General features: G+C 37.9%; 1 protein-coding gene across 2 annotated transcripts in view; it reads right to left on the bottom strand.

Moving 5' to 3' along the window:
• Nucleotides 1-16022, bottom strand: part of LOC121876072 (probable cytochrome P450 301a1, mitochondrial) — a 149294-nt gene that overhangs the window by 56463 nt on the left and 76809 nt on the right. For both annotated transcript variants that reach the window (XR_006090714.1, XM_042380982.1), the window contains exons 9-10: nucleotides 11670-11873; nucleotides 55-170 (exon numbers count right to left, since the gene is read on the bottom strand). Coding sequence is in view for 1 of the 2 variants with exons in the window: in XM_042380982.1 (XP_042236916.1) it covers nucleotides 55-170; nucleotides 11670-11873 (320 nt within the window). In the remaining variant the exon portion in view is untranslated. The remainder of the gene's footprint in view (nucleotides 1-54; nucleotides 171-11669; nucleotides 11874-16022) is intronic.

Genomic DNA, 16022 nt, shown 5'->3' with positions numbered 1-16022 from the left:
AAGTAATATCTTCTGTATCTTCAAGGTATATCAAACCTCTAGACTGTTACTTACTGTTTACGTTTACGTTCAGTTAATGTAAACCGTAGGGGACCTTTTGGAGAAAACACATGCATGAAAGTCCTCTCCATATCACCATGTTTCCATTCAAGATTATATCGGTGAAGAGTCTGCAAAAACCAAATATAAAATATATATGAGACAAAAGACAATCAAGCACTGGATTGAAATTTAACCCAATGAGTAGTATGAGTTTCTGTCAGCTGAAAAAAATCGCCAGCAGTTAGCCAGAATAAAACATCTAAGTGTGACACTATTCTTTAAAGGGTGAATCAAGATAAGTTTTTACCCATTAAGTGGTAAGGGTTTCTCTCAGCTGAATAAAATCATCTGGCATTAACCAGAATAAAATACCTAAGTGCGATACTACTCCCTAAAGGGAAAATACCCTGTACAACATTTTCTAACTGAGAGAAAGAGTAAAGTGACTTGTGATAGCTTTGTACAGTATTACCCCGCTTTACGCTTTGCACGCTTTACAGCTTTACACGGTTTCACTTTCCACGATTTCTCATTTACGCGGTGCCTTGCCAGGACTTTCACTTTCCGCAGTGCATCTACTCATATACACAGTGAAGTATATTTTTTTTTTTTATTTAGCTCATAAAATTCATACAAATTACCCGGCCAGAATATAATTTACATTGCTGGAATTCTTACAATATGATGATCATTTTGAATATAAACATCATGGATTTTGCATTAGACATATAAATTTTAGATCTAATGTAATAATTTGGTTTACACAAAGCAAATATTTTATCCTTTGTGCAGAATATATGAAGTTTACATTCAAAATATTCCCTGACCTGCAAGGAATCCAGAAATGTCAATTATATTATCCTAACTTTAGTCTGAGTTATTATTTATTACTAAAAATGTAAATATACTATTTTCTCCCAATCGCTTCTCTGGTAGGTAGGGAGGGAGGGAGGGAGGGAGGGACCGACCCAGCTAGGGAGGAGTATTTTGATTGACAGATAGTGTCCTTGAAGAATATTTCTTTGTTTATTTACTGAAGATATATGTCTTAGCTCATAAAATTCATACAAATTACCCGGCCAGAATATAATTTACATTGCTGGAATTCTTACAATATGATGATCATTTTGAATATAAACATCATGGATTTTGCATTAGACATACAAATTTTAGATCTAAAGTAATAATTTGGTTTACACAAAGCAAATATTTTATCTTTTGTGCAAAATATATGAAGCTTACATTCAAAATATTCCCTGACCCAAACATTAATCAGAGAGGTAGGAGCTAGTGAGCTGGGAAGAGGGAGGGGGGGCGATTTGAGTCCATTATTTGAATGGACATTAACCTGGCGACTGTATTTCTCTTAAATATTAATTGTGTGAGCATACCATCATAAAATTTAGATGTTATTTTTACTACAACATGGGTATTGTGTCGGAAAAAGTGGAGTTTGGGGGTCGGGCCAGTCTCTATTGGAATTAATCCCATATGTTCTGTTGTTCACTTTACGCGGTTTTCATTTTTTCCGCGGTACCCTGTGGGTTCAATTGACCGCGTAAATCGGGGTACTACTGTATATGCAGTTATCTTTATTCAAAGGTAGGAAAAACCAGTTCAATTCAGATCAATTAATGACTGACTTATAAGAAAACCACTTGCCTGTAAACTAGTGGTTACTGAAGGAAACACCTCATCTGTTGCTTTAAAAATTACATCAGAGGAAAAGTTACCAAGATGAATCACCTGGTCATGATTTTAAAATTAACCCTCACTTTTTAATTGATAAAGAAAACTACCATGGGAGAAGGGATATAGTCCTTGTTACATTTTTATTTTATTTTATTTTATTTTTTTAACAGGAAATAGCCCACGAGGCTTGGGGGGGCTAAAAAATACAAGTACTGTACTGTAAAAAGAAATTACAAATAGAACAGAAAAAGACTACCGGTATATTAATCTATACCACTAAGATGCCGGAAAACCAGCTTTTTGAAGTGAGACATTGTCAGAGTAAGGAAACACAGAGAAAGGCCTACTATGCAATTTCCTGGTCTTGCCCAGGTCTTCAAGAGAGGGAATAACAGTGAGAAGATCTTTAGGCCATAAGAAATGAGGGGCACAGAGCCTTGACAGCAGAGAAAATAATAATTGGTAAAAGATGATACTGATCCTAAAATCTTGAAAATTCCATGTTCAGAACATAAATCAAACCACAACTTTTACCTAAATAATTTGTGACTTTTAGAAATTCCAAACATACAGCTAGTTAAACTGAAGACAAGGGCATGAGACTATTACTTAAAATGCCCTCTGACTCATAGAAATAGTAGGACTCTTAATGGGCCAAGCATTACAGAATGAGAAAAAACTAAACCTGCCTCAGCTTTGACATATTCTAAGCATAGTAACACTTGAAGAGGACAGGTAAACCAATACCAATAGTTCCAATCTATGGAAAAGGCACATACACTCACTGAATCTCCCAAAGGAATGACAGTCCATATATAAAGAGATGGATAGTATTAGACACCATAAATAAAACTACACTACCTCTTAACAAACTCTCAGTGACAGAAGTCAAGAAAATTCAGGGGCAGATCCAGGAATATCAAAAGGGGGATGTCCAAGAAGTTGTGGGTGAGAGAACATGGCGAGCACAGCGAGCTGGAGGGAGGAATGCTGAAAGCTCCCCCCCCCTTCTGATTTTTTTTTAATCTAACCAATATCATGAGCATTTTGAGGCCATCTGTATTTGATATTAGGAAATATTCTGAGGTCAATAGTAATTACTCTTTATTATACAAAAATGCCTGAGTACAATATAGTACAGTGGTCCCTCAGTTAACGAGCACAATTCGTTCCAGAAGGTTGCTCGTTAACAGAAAAAATTGTTAACCGAAACCATTGATTCAATGGGTTTTTGGGTAATTGGTTCCAGCTCACCGAAAATTACATACAAACTAAAAATAAATGCAGTTAAGTACACTTACTTTGAGGTGTGCATGTAGAAGGCTCCTGGTTGATGATGATGATGGGAATTAGAATGGGGGTGCAGGAGAAGGGAGAAGAGAAGGTAGTGGGGGTGGAAGAGAAGTCACCTCATGCCGCCATTTCGCCCATAAAATTTTAGTTCTCTTGGTGTAATTCAAGATTATTTTCTTTAAATCAACACTGCACTGTGCTATATATTATCAATATGTAAAATACATTTCAAAATGACCAATAATTTGACTGGAAACACAGAAAAAAGCATTTATATTTTAGAGTCTCAAACAAGATGTTCCTTCCTCTGAACTGGTAAACAAACTGACGCCAAGCTTGGTGTGTTGAGTGGCTGTTTGGTGCGCAAAAAACTAGTTTCCTGTACTTCAATTATGTTCAATAATTGTTAAAATGACTAAAAAATTTATTATAAAACTTTTAAAATTATTGAATAGTACAACCTTCTTGATATTTACTAAAATGGTAAGGAATTTAAGCCCTAAAACCGACTACTGTATTGGCAGACTAATACTACAGCTGGTGGGCAGCCAAATGCAGGTGAAAACATGTTGGGAAAAATTCGTAAGGAATTCGTTAACCGAAATTTCGTTAACCGAGGCGCTAGTTAACCGAGGGATCACTGTACTGCATTAAAGAAAAAGTATTGGAATTTTCTGAAGAAAAGTGGGGGGGTCTGCACCCCCAGGACCCCCCTCCCTGGATCTGCCCATGAAATTATGTTGAGACAATGTCAATATGCATGGCTACTTGTTTTACAAGCAAGTCTGAGCAAGTGCTTTGCTTTTGATCGTGACTAGCCTTCAGGCAGGTACAGGTTCTTGTAAATGCCTTTTTAAGGGTGAAGGTAGTATTAGTAGGGGTGGAAGGCTCATTTGCAGATTAAGCCCAACCTATTGAGGGTTTGGGTTTCTATGAGCTCTTAAACTCCAAGCCTTTGGCAGGCATATTCATGAGTCATATGAAAGATTTTTAGGTTTTGAGAAGTTTCATAATTCTCAGTAATTGTACTCAAGCCTCACAATTTTGAAAAAATATATCTATAGTTCACTGAATATTATTTTACCCTATTACAGGTTGACAACCCTTCATCCGAAATTCCGAAAACCGAAAAGCTCTGAAAACCGAATTTTTTTTTTTTTTTTTTTTTTTCTTTTTGGTATTAGCCCACTCGGGCACAGGTCACTGACCCACATCGGGGCCTGGGGGGGGTGAAAATGTAATAGTAATAATAATTATGATAATAATAATAATAATGATAATACAGTAATAATAATAATTATTCATAGTAAATAAAAATTTTAATAAAAAATACACAAAAATAAAATAAGAATGATAACAATAATAATAATAATAATAACAATAATATTGTAATAATAAAATAATAATAATAATAATAAAGAAATTCAAGAATGAAAAAAAGATCAAAAGTGAGAAACACGACCTAGACCTATGAATTATTTTTATTATTATTGTTATTGTTATTATTATTATTGTTATTATTATTATAATTATTATTACAGTACAGTACTCCCTCTTTATCGACGGGGGTTACGTTCTGTAAACGGCCGTCGATAAAGAAACCGTCGATACCGTGATGGTTACGTAATTTTTCTAACTATTATTAGCATATGTTGAATAAATGTACCTTTAAGCATTAATGCGTTTCCTTTACACATAACCTTAAATAATAGTGTATAAATAATAATATAATAAGTGGACAAAAATACTAGCAAACTTACGGTTTCATTTATTGAAGTGAACATCGGTCCTTAAAGTAAACAATACAGTATATACAAGTGTGATGATTGAGGCTTATTAAAAGCCTGACCAGTCAGATGAGTATGATTAGTCAAGGTCTGCATCTTCTTGAGGGGTGTGGGCAGGTACTGCGTCTTGTTGTTGTGAGGTGCCGGCAGCTTCTACGTCTTGTTGTTGTGAGGTGTCGGCAGCTTCTGCCTCCTGTTGCAGAATGCCGGCAGGTTCGGCGATGGCAGGCACTCGGCGACTGAAGAAGTTGGTGATGGTGGTCTGTGCTTTCTTGCTTCTCATTTCCCTCTGCAGTTCTATATATGGCAACATAACATTTTCAATAGCTCTCTTTGCTTTAAGGGACCTATCAAGGGAGGGATCAATGTCATAGAGACGAGCAGAGAGGGCCTTACTCATTCTTATTACTTCACCAAGATTATCTAAAGTTAAGTTCTTATTTTCATCATCACTCACTTCATCTTCTGTTTCATCCTGCAGCTCCACTAATTGTTCTAGTTCATCACTTGTAAATGGATCCCCAACATTTCCCAATAACTCTTCTTGCACCTCTGCCGCTGTTAGGTCAGAGAACCCTTCACCTCCAACTTCATTTGCCATAGTTATTATGTTGCGTAACTGAGGCTCGGCTGTTGGGAACCCTGTGAATGTTGGGACAATTTCAGGCCACAATTTTTTCCAACATGATCGGACACAGTTCTGCGACAGTTCATTGTGGCTTTCAGCGATGAAGTTTATGCACTGTGCAATATCAAATTTCTTCCACATTTCTCTGGGTGTCACATCAGCATCCTTATCAAGGCACTCACGAATCATGCTGAAAGTCTTCTCTGCATATTTAGCCTTAAACACGACAATGACTCCCTGGTCCATTGGCTGGATGATGGAGGTGGTGTTTTTTGGCAGGAAAACCACCTCAATGTTGGGGTGGGCAGTCTTGAGTTCTTCAGAGTGGCCAGGGCAATTATCTAGATATAATACCACTTTGAACTCCATGCCAAGTTCATCCAGATAATTTTTCACCTCTCTAGCAAAGCAGTTTTTCAGCCAATCCACGCACAAATCAGATGTCATCCACGCTTTCTTGTTGTTCCTATAGAAAACTGGTAGCAAGTTCATGTTTTTATTTTTGAGAGCCCGAGGTCGTGCGGCAGTGTATAACAACATGGGCTTAATCATATGCCCTGCCGCATTCCCACATAGCATCACTGTCACTCGGTCCTTCGCAACTTTAAATCCAGGGGCACTTTTTTCCTCTTTAGAGATGTAGGTTCGGCGTGGCATCTTCTTCCACCATAGGCCTGTCTCATCAGCATTAAAAACTTGTTCCGGCCTATAACCCTTTTGTGCTATGTGGTTAGCAAACTCTGCAGGGTATGCTTCCCCTGCCACAGTGTCTGCTGATGCTGCTTCGCCAGTCACTTTTATATTATGCAGCCCATAACGATGTCTGAATTTCTCGAACCATCCTTTGCTAGCTGCAAATTTTTTCAAATTGATTATCACCATCACCCTGATTATCACCATCACCCTGATCATCACCATCACCAACACCATGATCATCACCTTTAGAAAACTTATCATAAAGTTCCTTAGCTTTCTGCCTAATAAATTTCGAGTCAAGTGGTATGCGGCGGCGGTTTAGGTCCTCTATCCAAATGTTCAGTGCTTTTTCCATTTTAATGAGGGCATCATCACGCACATGGCTTGTCACTTTTGATGTCACTGGTGCACTTGAAGCTAAAGCGTGCTTCAGATCCTTTGCACGTCGTTTAATTCCACGCACACTGGATTCGTTGAGCCCAAAGTGGCGGCCAACAGCTGCATAGCTCATACCGCTGTCGAGTTGTTTCAGCACTTCATTCTTCTCATTCAGCGTCAGCACTCGTCTTGCCCTCTTAGGTGTAGATCCAGAGGGAGCAGCAGGTCGTTTGGGAGGCATGGTGATATAAGTTGATGTGATGAACCACCAGCAAAAGTTGAAAATCAAAGACTGTTGCCCACGCGGCTTGGCTGATGTTTGTGTTCAGGGAAGGCGGGCCGCGGGTAGACGCTAGTCACGCCACTAGTGCCGCCTAGCGGCGAAAGTACAAATAAGGCCCGCAGAGTTCAAATAAAGCCAAAATAAAAATCCGGCTAAATAATCCGTCGATAATCGAAACCGTCGATAATCGAAACCGTCGATAAAAAATCCGTCGATAAAGAGGGAGTACTGTATTATATTTTAGCCCCCAGGCCCTAATGTGGGTCAGTGACCTGTGCCCGGGTGGGCCGATCCCTAAAAAAAAAAAAACTAACCATTCCGAAATCCGAAAAATTCCGAAAACCGAAATGCATCTGGTCCCAAGGATTTCGGATAAGGGATTGTCAACCTATAGTAGCATACTTTCTTATAGGGTTGATCAGCTTCCAGCAGAATTTATAAAACAAATGGGCAAGAACAGGATAAAATGTTTGACTAAAATATGTAATTCTATATATAATATACAGTACTTCAATGGAGACCTTCTCAGTGATTTAAAAAAATCAGTATATATTTGTAATATTACCTAAAACTCCAGGAGCCTTAGAGTGCATCCAGTTCATAACAAATGAGCTTAATTAGTCATGCCTGCAAAGTTTTATTAAACATAATTTAAGTAGAATAAAGTTTAGATTAGAAACTAAGTTATCTGAGGAGCAAAGTGGTTTGATAATTTTGAGTGAAAGGGCTTTAGAGGTCCAAAGAAATGTGCACATCTACTTTGATGATTTTGAAAAAGGTTTTGATAAGTAAAGCACATTATATAACCTACAGAAATCTTGGAAAAATACTTTAGGCATTAATGCAGAAGATATTAGAATTACCTACAGTAAAAAGAATCTTTACTGGCAATAGGAAGCTACAAAATAAGTATAAATACTGAAATTACCAATTTGTTCACAGTTAGACAGGAGTAAGACAAGGCTGTGTTCTTTCTCCAACATTTTATACAGTAATATACAGTACGTGTATATTCAAAATTCTTAATGGGAGAAGTTGTAAGTGATAATGAAGGACTAAATGTTAATGGTATAAAATATAAGCTATGGAGATGATACTGCTCGTATTACAGATAATGAAGAGGCATCATAAAAATTTGTTAACAAATTAGTGGGAAAAGGTGAAAAATATGGTTGAAATTAATGGTTGTTTCCAAAATGGAAACAAATTCTAATATAAAAATTATTGTAGGCAACAGGGAACTTAAACAAGTGGAAAATTTTTATACAGTATTTGTGAAGCAACATTAACTGTGATGGTAAATGTATGGAAGAAATCAAAACAAGAATAGGGCAAGCAAAAATAGCATTTAATAATCGAAAAGACATAATGAAAAGAATATAAATGGACAGAGTTGAGAGTAGGAGGGTCAGAGGAAGACAGGGACTGGGATGGATGAATGAAATTAAAAACTGGGTCACCAGAGAGATACAAAACCTTGGAGGATTGGTAACATTTAGAGTGAAGGATGGTGGTTGCCAACCCTCAGATAGGAGGATGGTACTCTGAGTGATTAATTCCGACATATTTTGCAAATTGGAAAAAGGAGACAAACATTTTTATACTGCAGTACTGTATATGTTATTTATAATTACAGTTGAGTCTGCATTTACGCGGTCAATTGAACCCGTGGAGGCTCGAGTAAGACGAGAAAAGCATAAATGAAATAACAGAACATATGGGATTAATTGAAATAGAGACTGGGCCGACCCCCAAACTCCACTTTTTCCGACACAATACCTACGTTGTAGTAAAAATAACATCTTAATTTTATGATGGTATGCACACACAATTAATATTTAAGAGAAATACAGTCGCCCGGTTAATGTCCATTCAAATAATGGACTCAACTCCCACCCCCCCCCTCTCTTCCCACGCTCGCTGGCTCCTACCTCTCTGAGAAATGTTTGGGTGAAAACACTAGATTTTAAGGTATACAGTAGAAGTCCAAAAATCCGGACTGCTTGGGGATTGGGTTGGTCCTGATTTTTGGATTTTCTGGATTCTCAGGCAGTACAGTACTTTTAAAATTCAAATTTAAGGAGGAATAAAGAGGAGATGAACAGGTATATTTTGATAGTTTATTCATTAGCAATTATAGCATGCTTCACTTATCAAAACAAGCAGTTTTAAGGAAAAGGCTGTGAATTCTAGAATTTTATTCTTTGCCTCTTTTATATCATAATTTGTAGACTTTCCAATGTCGTATGCTTCCATTAGAACAGTATTGCTCACACCATGTTCTAGTTTCTTAATTATTTCAAGTTTGTCACTCAATTTCAACGTGTTCTTCTTTCTCTTCACACAACGAAGTTTATCTACTTTAGGAGCCCTTATTATGGGCTTGTACAGTACAGTACTCTGTAAATGGAAAGAGTAGGACTCAAAATTACATAGTCACAGTTTGATTGCTCTTTTTAAAGTGGCGACCACGTGGTCGCTTGTTGTCGCTGTGCAGCTGTGGCACTCACGCATGTGCACATACAGACAAAAGCCCGCTAAACAAAAAAAAAACAAAAACAAAATATTAATTTCCTAAAATTCCGGATTCTCGGGTGGTCCGGATTTCTGGCATCCGGATTTTTGGACTTTTACTGTATTAATAAATAATACCGCATACTAAAGTTAGGATAATATAATTGACATTGCTGGATTCCTTGCAGGACAGGGAATATTTTAAATGTAAACGTCATATATTTTGCACAAAAGATAAAATTTTTGCTCATTTTCATCATGTCCTTAAATTACATCTAAAATTTATATGTCTAATGCAAATTTTAAGATGTTTGTATTTAAAATGATCACCATCTTGTAAGAATTCCAGCAATGTAAATTATATTCTGGCCGGGTAATTTGTATGAATTTTATGAGCTAAAAACAAATTTCTTCAGTAAATACCTGTAAACAAATTATATTTCACCCAGACACTATCTGTCAATCAAAATACCCCACCTCCCGATCCCCCCCTCTTCCCATGCTCGCTGGGTCCCTCCCTCCCTCCCTACCCCCCACCTTCCCTCCGTACCAGAGAAATGGTTTGGGGAAAAACATCACGTTTCAGCAAAACTACTATTTATTTCCGAGAATATATTCATTCAGGCGCAGTTTAGGTAAAATATACGTGTGATGTAACAGTTTTTTAACTGAAAACGATTCGGAAAACATGTACCCTCTAGCCCTGTTCAAGGAGGGGACTGGGAGAAGCTGTTTGGTGCTGCAGACGATGACAAGGAAAATGATTTGGATGGATTTTAATGAAAATATTCAGAAATATGGTATTGTAGTATTTGTTCAAGTCAATTAGGATAGAATATTATTGTAATACAACAGTTTTTTAACTGAAAACCAATCGAAAAGCGATTACGGTAACATCTTTTGAACGAAAGAAAGCGAAAGTCATTGTTTTTGTCACGATTTTATGCCACTTTCCACTGTAATACGTATGTCATTTCAGGAAAAATATTACATTTCCGTGAATGCATTATATCAAGCGCAGTATGAATAGAATACCATTGTAATATAACAGTATTTTAACCAAAAACTATTAAAAAAACGAGTAACTTCTCTTGATCATCGGAAGGTTAGGTAAAATCTTTTGTTTTCTTCATGTATTTTATCCTATTTTACATTCAAATACATCACGTTTCAGCAAAACTACTATTTATTTCCGAGAGTATATTCATTCAGGCACAGTTAAGGTAAAATATACATGTGTTGTAACAGTTTTTTAACTGAAAACGATTCGAAAAACTCGTGTACCGTCTAGCTGATTGATACACAACAGCTGGTGGTGCGTCATGCGTCGTTGTAAACAATAGGAGGTTGAAGTAGATTACCGGGTATTATATTAAGTGTGAAATATCGAAAAGGTTTTTATTACCGGTATTTTTTGTAGATCAATGAGAACTGTGATACCATATATGATATGATAAGTTAGCCTGTGCTAAGAACTTCAACATAGACTACTGAAAACACGTTGTAAGGTAATTTAGCCTATTGTAAGTTGGTGAGCTTCATTTGCTGAAGGAACTGCACAACTTTTCATTACTAATTGGTACATATTTTACGTTTCCATTGTTTACTGGCAGTAAATGGTAAATATTTTTCATGTCTGAAGCTAAAAGTTGCATCCCCACCCCCACACTAGTGGTGATGTTACATTTAACCAAAAAGACGCTGGTGTTTTATCCCTACAGTGGGTGGACCAGCATTTTAGCTTAAGGTCCGAGTAGGTAATATTCCTAAAAAAAAAAAAAAAAAAAAAGAGTTCGTTCAGATTTTGTCTGAATTATCCAAAATCCGGATTAAAGGGGTCCGAATTAACGAGGGTCGACTGTATTTACATTTTTAGTAATAAATAATACCTCAGACTAAAGTTAGGATTTATATAATTGACATTGCTGGATTCCTTGCAGGACAGGGAATATTTGGAATGTAAACATCATATATTCTGCACAAAAGATAAAATTTTTGCTCATTTTCATATCCTTAAATTACATCTAAAATTTGTATGTCTAATGCAAATTTTAAGATGTTTATATTTAAAATGATCACCATCTTGTAAGGATTCCAGCAATGTAAATTATATATTTTATGAGCTAAAAACATATATATCTTCAGTAAATAAACAAATTATACTTCACCCGTGTAAATGATGAAATTTACCGTGTAATTAAAACATTTCATTCTGGCAAGGTGCCGCGTAAATGACCAAACGCGTAAACAAAAACCGCGTAAATCCAGACTCAACTGTACTTTAATTAAAACCTGGAACAAATGGGTTAAAGTAATTAAATCTAAATTGTTACTTTATAAAACAAATATAACTTACTCTAGCCATCAAGGTGTAAAGCTCTTGTTCAGCAATGCGTCGACCTACACACATTCTAGTGCCATGAGAGAAAGGGATAGAAGCACAAGGATGTATATTTCCAAAAGGTCGATGCCGTAACCATCGTTCAGGTAAAAATTCATTGCATCGTGGGAACTGTCTTTCATCCCAGCCAGAACACGCATTCATCAGCAGCACTGACCACTGGCAAAAGAATAAAAATAGTAAAACAGCAATGAGATTATATGAATAATTGATACTCTATATATCTAGCATTTAATTTTCTCATCTACTTTAGGGAGGGGAGGACCAAGGGGAAATAATAGGAAGTGTTGTGTAAATCATCACCCATCTCTACCCCCTTGCTAGGGCAGAGACTTAGCCATGAAAGTGTGTCTCGGTTTTCCATGCATTGATGCGAAAAGTGTCCTAGATGTTTTCCATTATGGGGTCCCTTCATGTGCAAGCAATTCTCCCCATAAAATGCTGTTTTTTGAGGTTCAGTGTTGAAATGTCACCAGTGTTCAGTAATAGAGTCTTTAACATTATATTTTAACGTTGTATAACCTAACAAGTCAACAACCTACATTCTCTCCCCTTCCTATACCTCCTCCCATGGCCATGTCTCGAAGAACAATTCTCCCCTCTCCCTGCCTAACTTCCTCACCATTTCTCCCCTCAGCTCCCCCTTCTCTTTCACTGTCTATCTTTCCTCAATGCTCCACCATTAGGCACTACAGTATGTGATGTCTAACTTAGAAAATATACAGTTACCCAGAAGAGTATTTGGAGTAAGTAATAGTGAAGTTGGAATATTTACACATGAAGTAACTTGCAGAATAAAGTATAAGAATGAGTCACTAAAGACAGAAACAATTAAAATGTATAAAGTACTGAGACACTGGCTGAAAAAATATTATATCTGTACTATAAAGTAATGAGAAATAAAGATACTATATGTTGATTTTAGGAAATACAGGTAAACCTCTATTTGCAATGGGGTGAAGTTCCTGAAAATCCCAATGCAGGTTGAAACATTGTGAATCAGGTTCATTATAACATTGGGTTCAATGGGATAGATTCCTGAGCAATCGGACACCCATATGTTAAAAAAAAATCCTACAACACAATTAAACAACACTCTTTTCTTTCTTTATTTCTTTTATACTCTTCACCACTGATCGGCTCGTTAGCCGCTTGGTCACATCTCTGTTACACACTGTTGGCAAGTACTGGGCATGCACCGGCTCCAGTGTTGGTCAAGTCTGGTCTTGAAAGGTTCACTCACACTCAGTGCCATCACAACACTTTCTGGCAGATTGTTCCAAGAGTTCACAACTTTCACTCTGAAAAAGTTTGCCCTCACAGTTTTCTGAACCTGCAGCTTCTTCAGCCTTGAGCTGTAACCCCTTGTGGGGCGAGCGTCCGCCAGCTCCAGGTAAGGACACTCGACTGAGTAGTGCCCCTTGAGATGTTTATACACCTCAATTAGGTCGCCCCTTGCCCGTTTGAAGCATAATCTAGGCAAATTCAGGCGCTCCAATCTCTCAGAGTAGCTGAGGTGCCACATCATTATGAACATGTCTGGCTGTCATCAAATGTCCCCTTCAAGGTGGAGTGAAGACATCAACCTGAGTTCCACACAGACTTTGGGGGAATCTGAAGAGTGGACCCTGGAGGTGTAGCCTTCATCCTGGCCTTAAAGATGGTAAGCAAAATGCTTGCCAGACATTTTCAAAGTTACACTACTCACATCACAGTCACAAAAACACGATAATACTGATGGACACTCATTTCTTTTCAGAAAAAAAAATGTTGCAATGGGAGAGTTGTTGGAGATTAGAGGGTCTCATGCTACCGACCTGACCTGACCTGATCAATATCAGGTGGAGGTGAGGTGGGGTGGGATGGTCTCGTGCAATGATCGGTCGCCCAGTGTCAGGGTGGGGGACTAGTGGCTCTCGTGACCTGAAGATGCCTTCAACAAACACGAAAGCGAAGTACAGGTAGTAAATATATTTATGGCTAGAAAATTTGTTTATAAAATTTTATTCCCAACATTTGCCCTTCGAAGGATCTGAGTTTGTGAACCACTTTGGGCAACATTTTCACAGGTGGGAACAGATAGATTGAATTCCAATGGTTCCAATCAATGAGTAGAGCATTTCCTAAAAGAATCGATCGTTCCAGAGATGCATAAATTGGCATCTTGTGATTGTTTTGTGAGGCAAAGAGATCTATTTGTGGAGTCCCAAACCTCCTCACTAGACTCTTAAACTTCGATATCTTTAGGGACCATTCTGTTTCCGTCGATACTGGCCTGAGACGGGACAACGCATCTGCTCAATTGTTTTGTACTCCCGATATGCGAGTTGTTTTGAGGTAAAGTGTTCGTGTTACACAAACTTTGAAATTTTCTTCCCGATAGGATTAGAAGAGGCCAAGATCTGGTTGAGCCTTGATAATTGAGACAAAACCATTCTGTTGTCCATGGCAAACAAAATCGTCATGTTTTTTAAATTTGGGTTTGCCAACAAAAAGAATAGGACTACTGCTAATTCTTTTATGTTTATATGTTTGTTCCAAACGGAGTTGCTCCACTTCCCTTGACGGAACTCTCCTTTTAAGGAATGGTATCCCTATCCTATTTCGGATGCGTCCATACAAACGACCAAGTCTGTTTGAGGGGGAACCCAGAGAGATGAACCAATTAGATTGTCCAAATTTGTCCACCATGACAGATGATTCATGATTTGAATAGGGAGAGAAGAAGCAATATTTCTGTTTCTCTGAAGCAACTTTGACCCCAGATGAGTTAGTTGCTTCTTCCTTACAGTGCAAAAAGGAACTACTAAGGCAAAATTCAACAGACTCAGTAGTTCTTCCAATCATGCCAGAAACCTCTTGCTTTACACAAAAGGCTTTTACTTGGTTTATCACATCTGTTACCTTTGCTTCTGGTGGACTGACTGACTGCTTATTGGTGTCCCAATGGAGACCTAACCAATCCAATTTCTGACATAGTATGAGATTTTATTTGACCTGGTTAATCCTTAATCCAAGGTTTTGAAATAGTACTAGTGTATGTTGGGTCGCCCTTTGACAGTCTTCGGAAGAGTTTTCCACTATCAGCCAATCATCTGGATAAGCAAAAGTTCTTATGCCCTCCTTCGCAAGGATCTCTCTGGGGATGTTTGCCAGTTTTGTAAACACTTTTGGCGCAATTGTAAAGTTGAATGGCATCACTGTGAATTGATAACTTACATCCCCCACTGCAAATACTAGAAACTTTCTGTACCTGGGAGCAACAGGTACGTGATAATAGGCATCTTCGAGATCCACTTTTGAGATCCAAGCATTGGGCGTAAGTAGATGCCTCAGATGATTGTAAGTGAGCATCTTGAAACTTCTTTTGGTAATGAACTTGCTCAGGACGGAAATATCTAAAATCCACCTCAATTTGTCGCTGCCTTTCTTGGGGACTGGGAATAGGCAAGACATGAAACATTTCTCTGACTGCAACAGTTCCATCACACCTCTGTTTAACAGTTGAATTACAAATTCTATGAGTAAAGGGGCTTGGTTTTTTATCCCTTTTTGGTAACACTAGGGGAGGGCGCCTCAACCAAGTCCATGTGAGGCCCCATTTGATTGTCTTGTGCCCATATGGAAGAAGTCCACCTGTTTTCCCAACCCCCGAGACGACCCAGCTGTCTGGCTTTATTGGAAGGGAGTGGTCACTGATGTGGTGGAATAAGGTCTCCTTCCACTTCTGAACAAACGGCTACCCCTACTACGTCTTGAATTGTTTCCTCCTCTAAAGTTTTCTCTAGGTTAATAACTGAACCAAGCAGCTGGTTCTGTTCCCCTGTTAGACCTTCCTCTTTTAAATTTCCAAAAGGTCTGAGGACTCCTGGAAACAGTAATATGAATAGCTTGCTCAACAGCTGATTTATATGTAACTAATGTTTGTTCATCAAACAAAGCAGGAGAAAGAGGGGAAGAACATAGCAATAAATAAGCACTACCACTTGAAGCATTATTAGTGGCTTGCTTCCTTAGCTGGGCTTTTAGTTTTAGGGCTTTCAACAACATTTCCAAAAATGAGTTGTACAGGGAATATGGAATCCCTTGTATAGCAGCAGCAAAATATCTGTCTACTTCTGAACTGTCCTCATAGCCCAGCACAGACTTAGTCAATAACTGACACAACATAACTGAAGACCAAATATCCACTGCCAACTTCCTAAATTTGAATTCTTCAAGCAGCAAGGCAGAAGCAACTGGTTTCAAATTTATTTCATAACTTATGTCAGCATATTTTGGAGCCGACAAATACTGGGAAAGTTCATA

Source organism: Homarus americanus, unplaced genomic scaffold (genome assembly GCF_018991925.1).
Source record: "Homarus americanus isolate GMGI-L3 unplaced genomic scaffold, GMGI_Hamer_2.0 scaffold34921, whole genome shotgun sequence".
Classification (NCBI taxonomy): Eukaryota; Metazoa; Arthropoda; class Malacostraca; order Decapoda; family Nephropidae; genus Homarus; species Homarus americanus.
The sequence above is the reverse complement of the archived record's forward strand: the minus strand, read 5'-3'. Positions and strand labels throughout refer to the sequence as shown.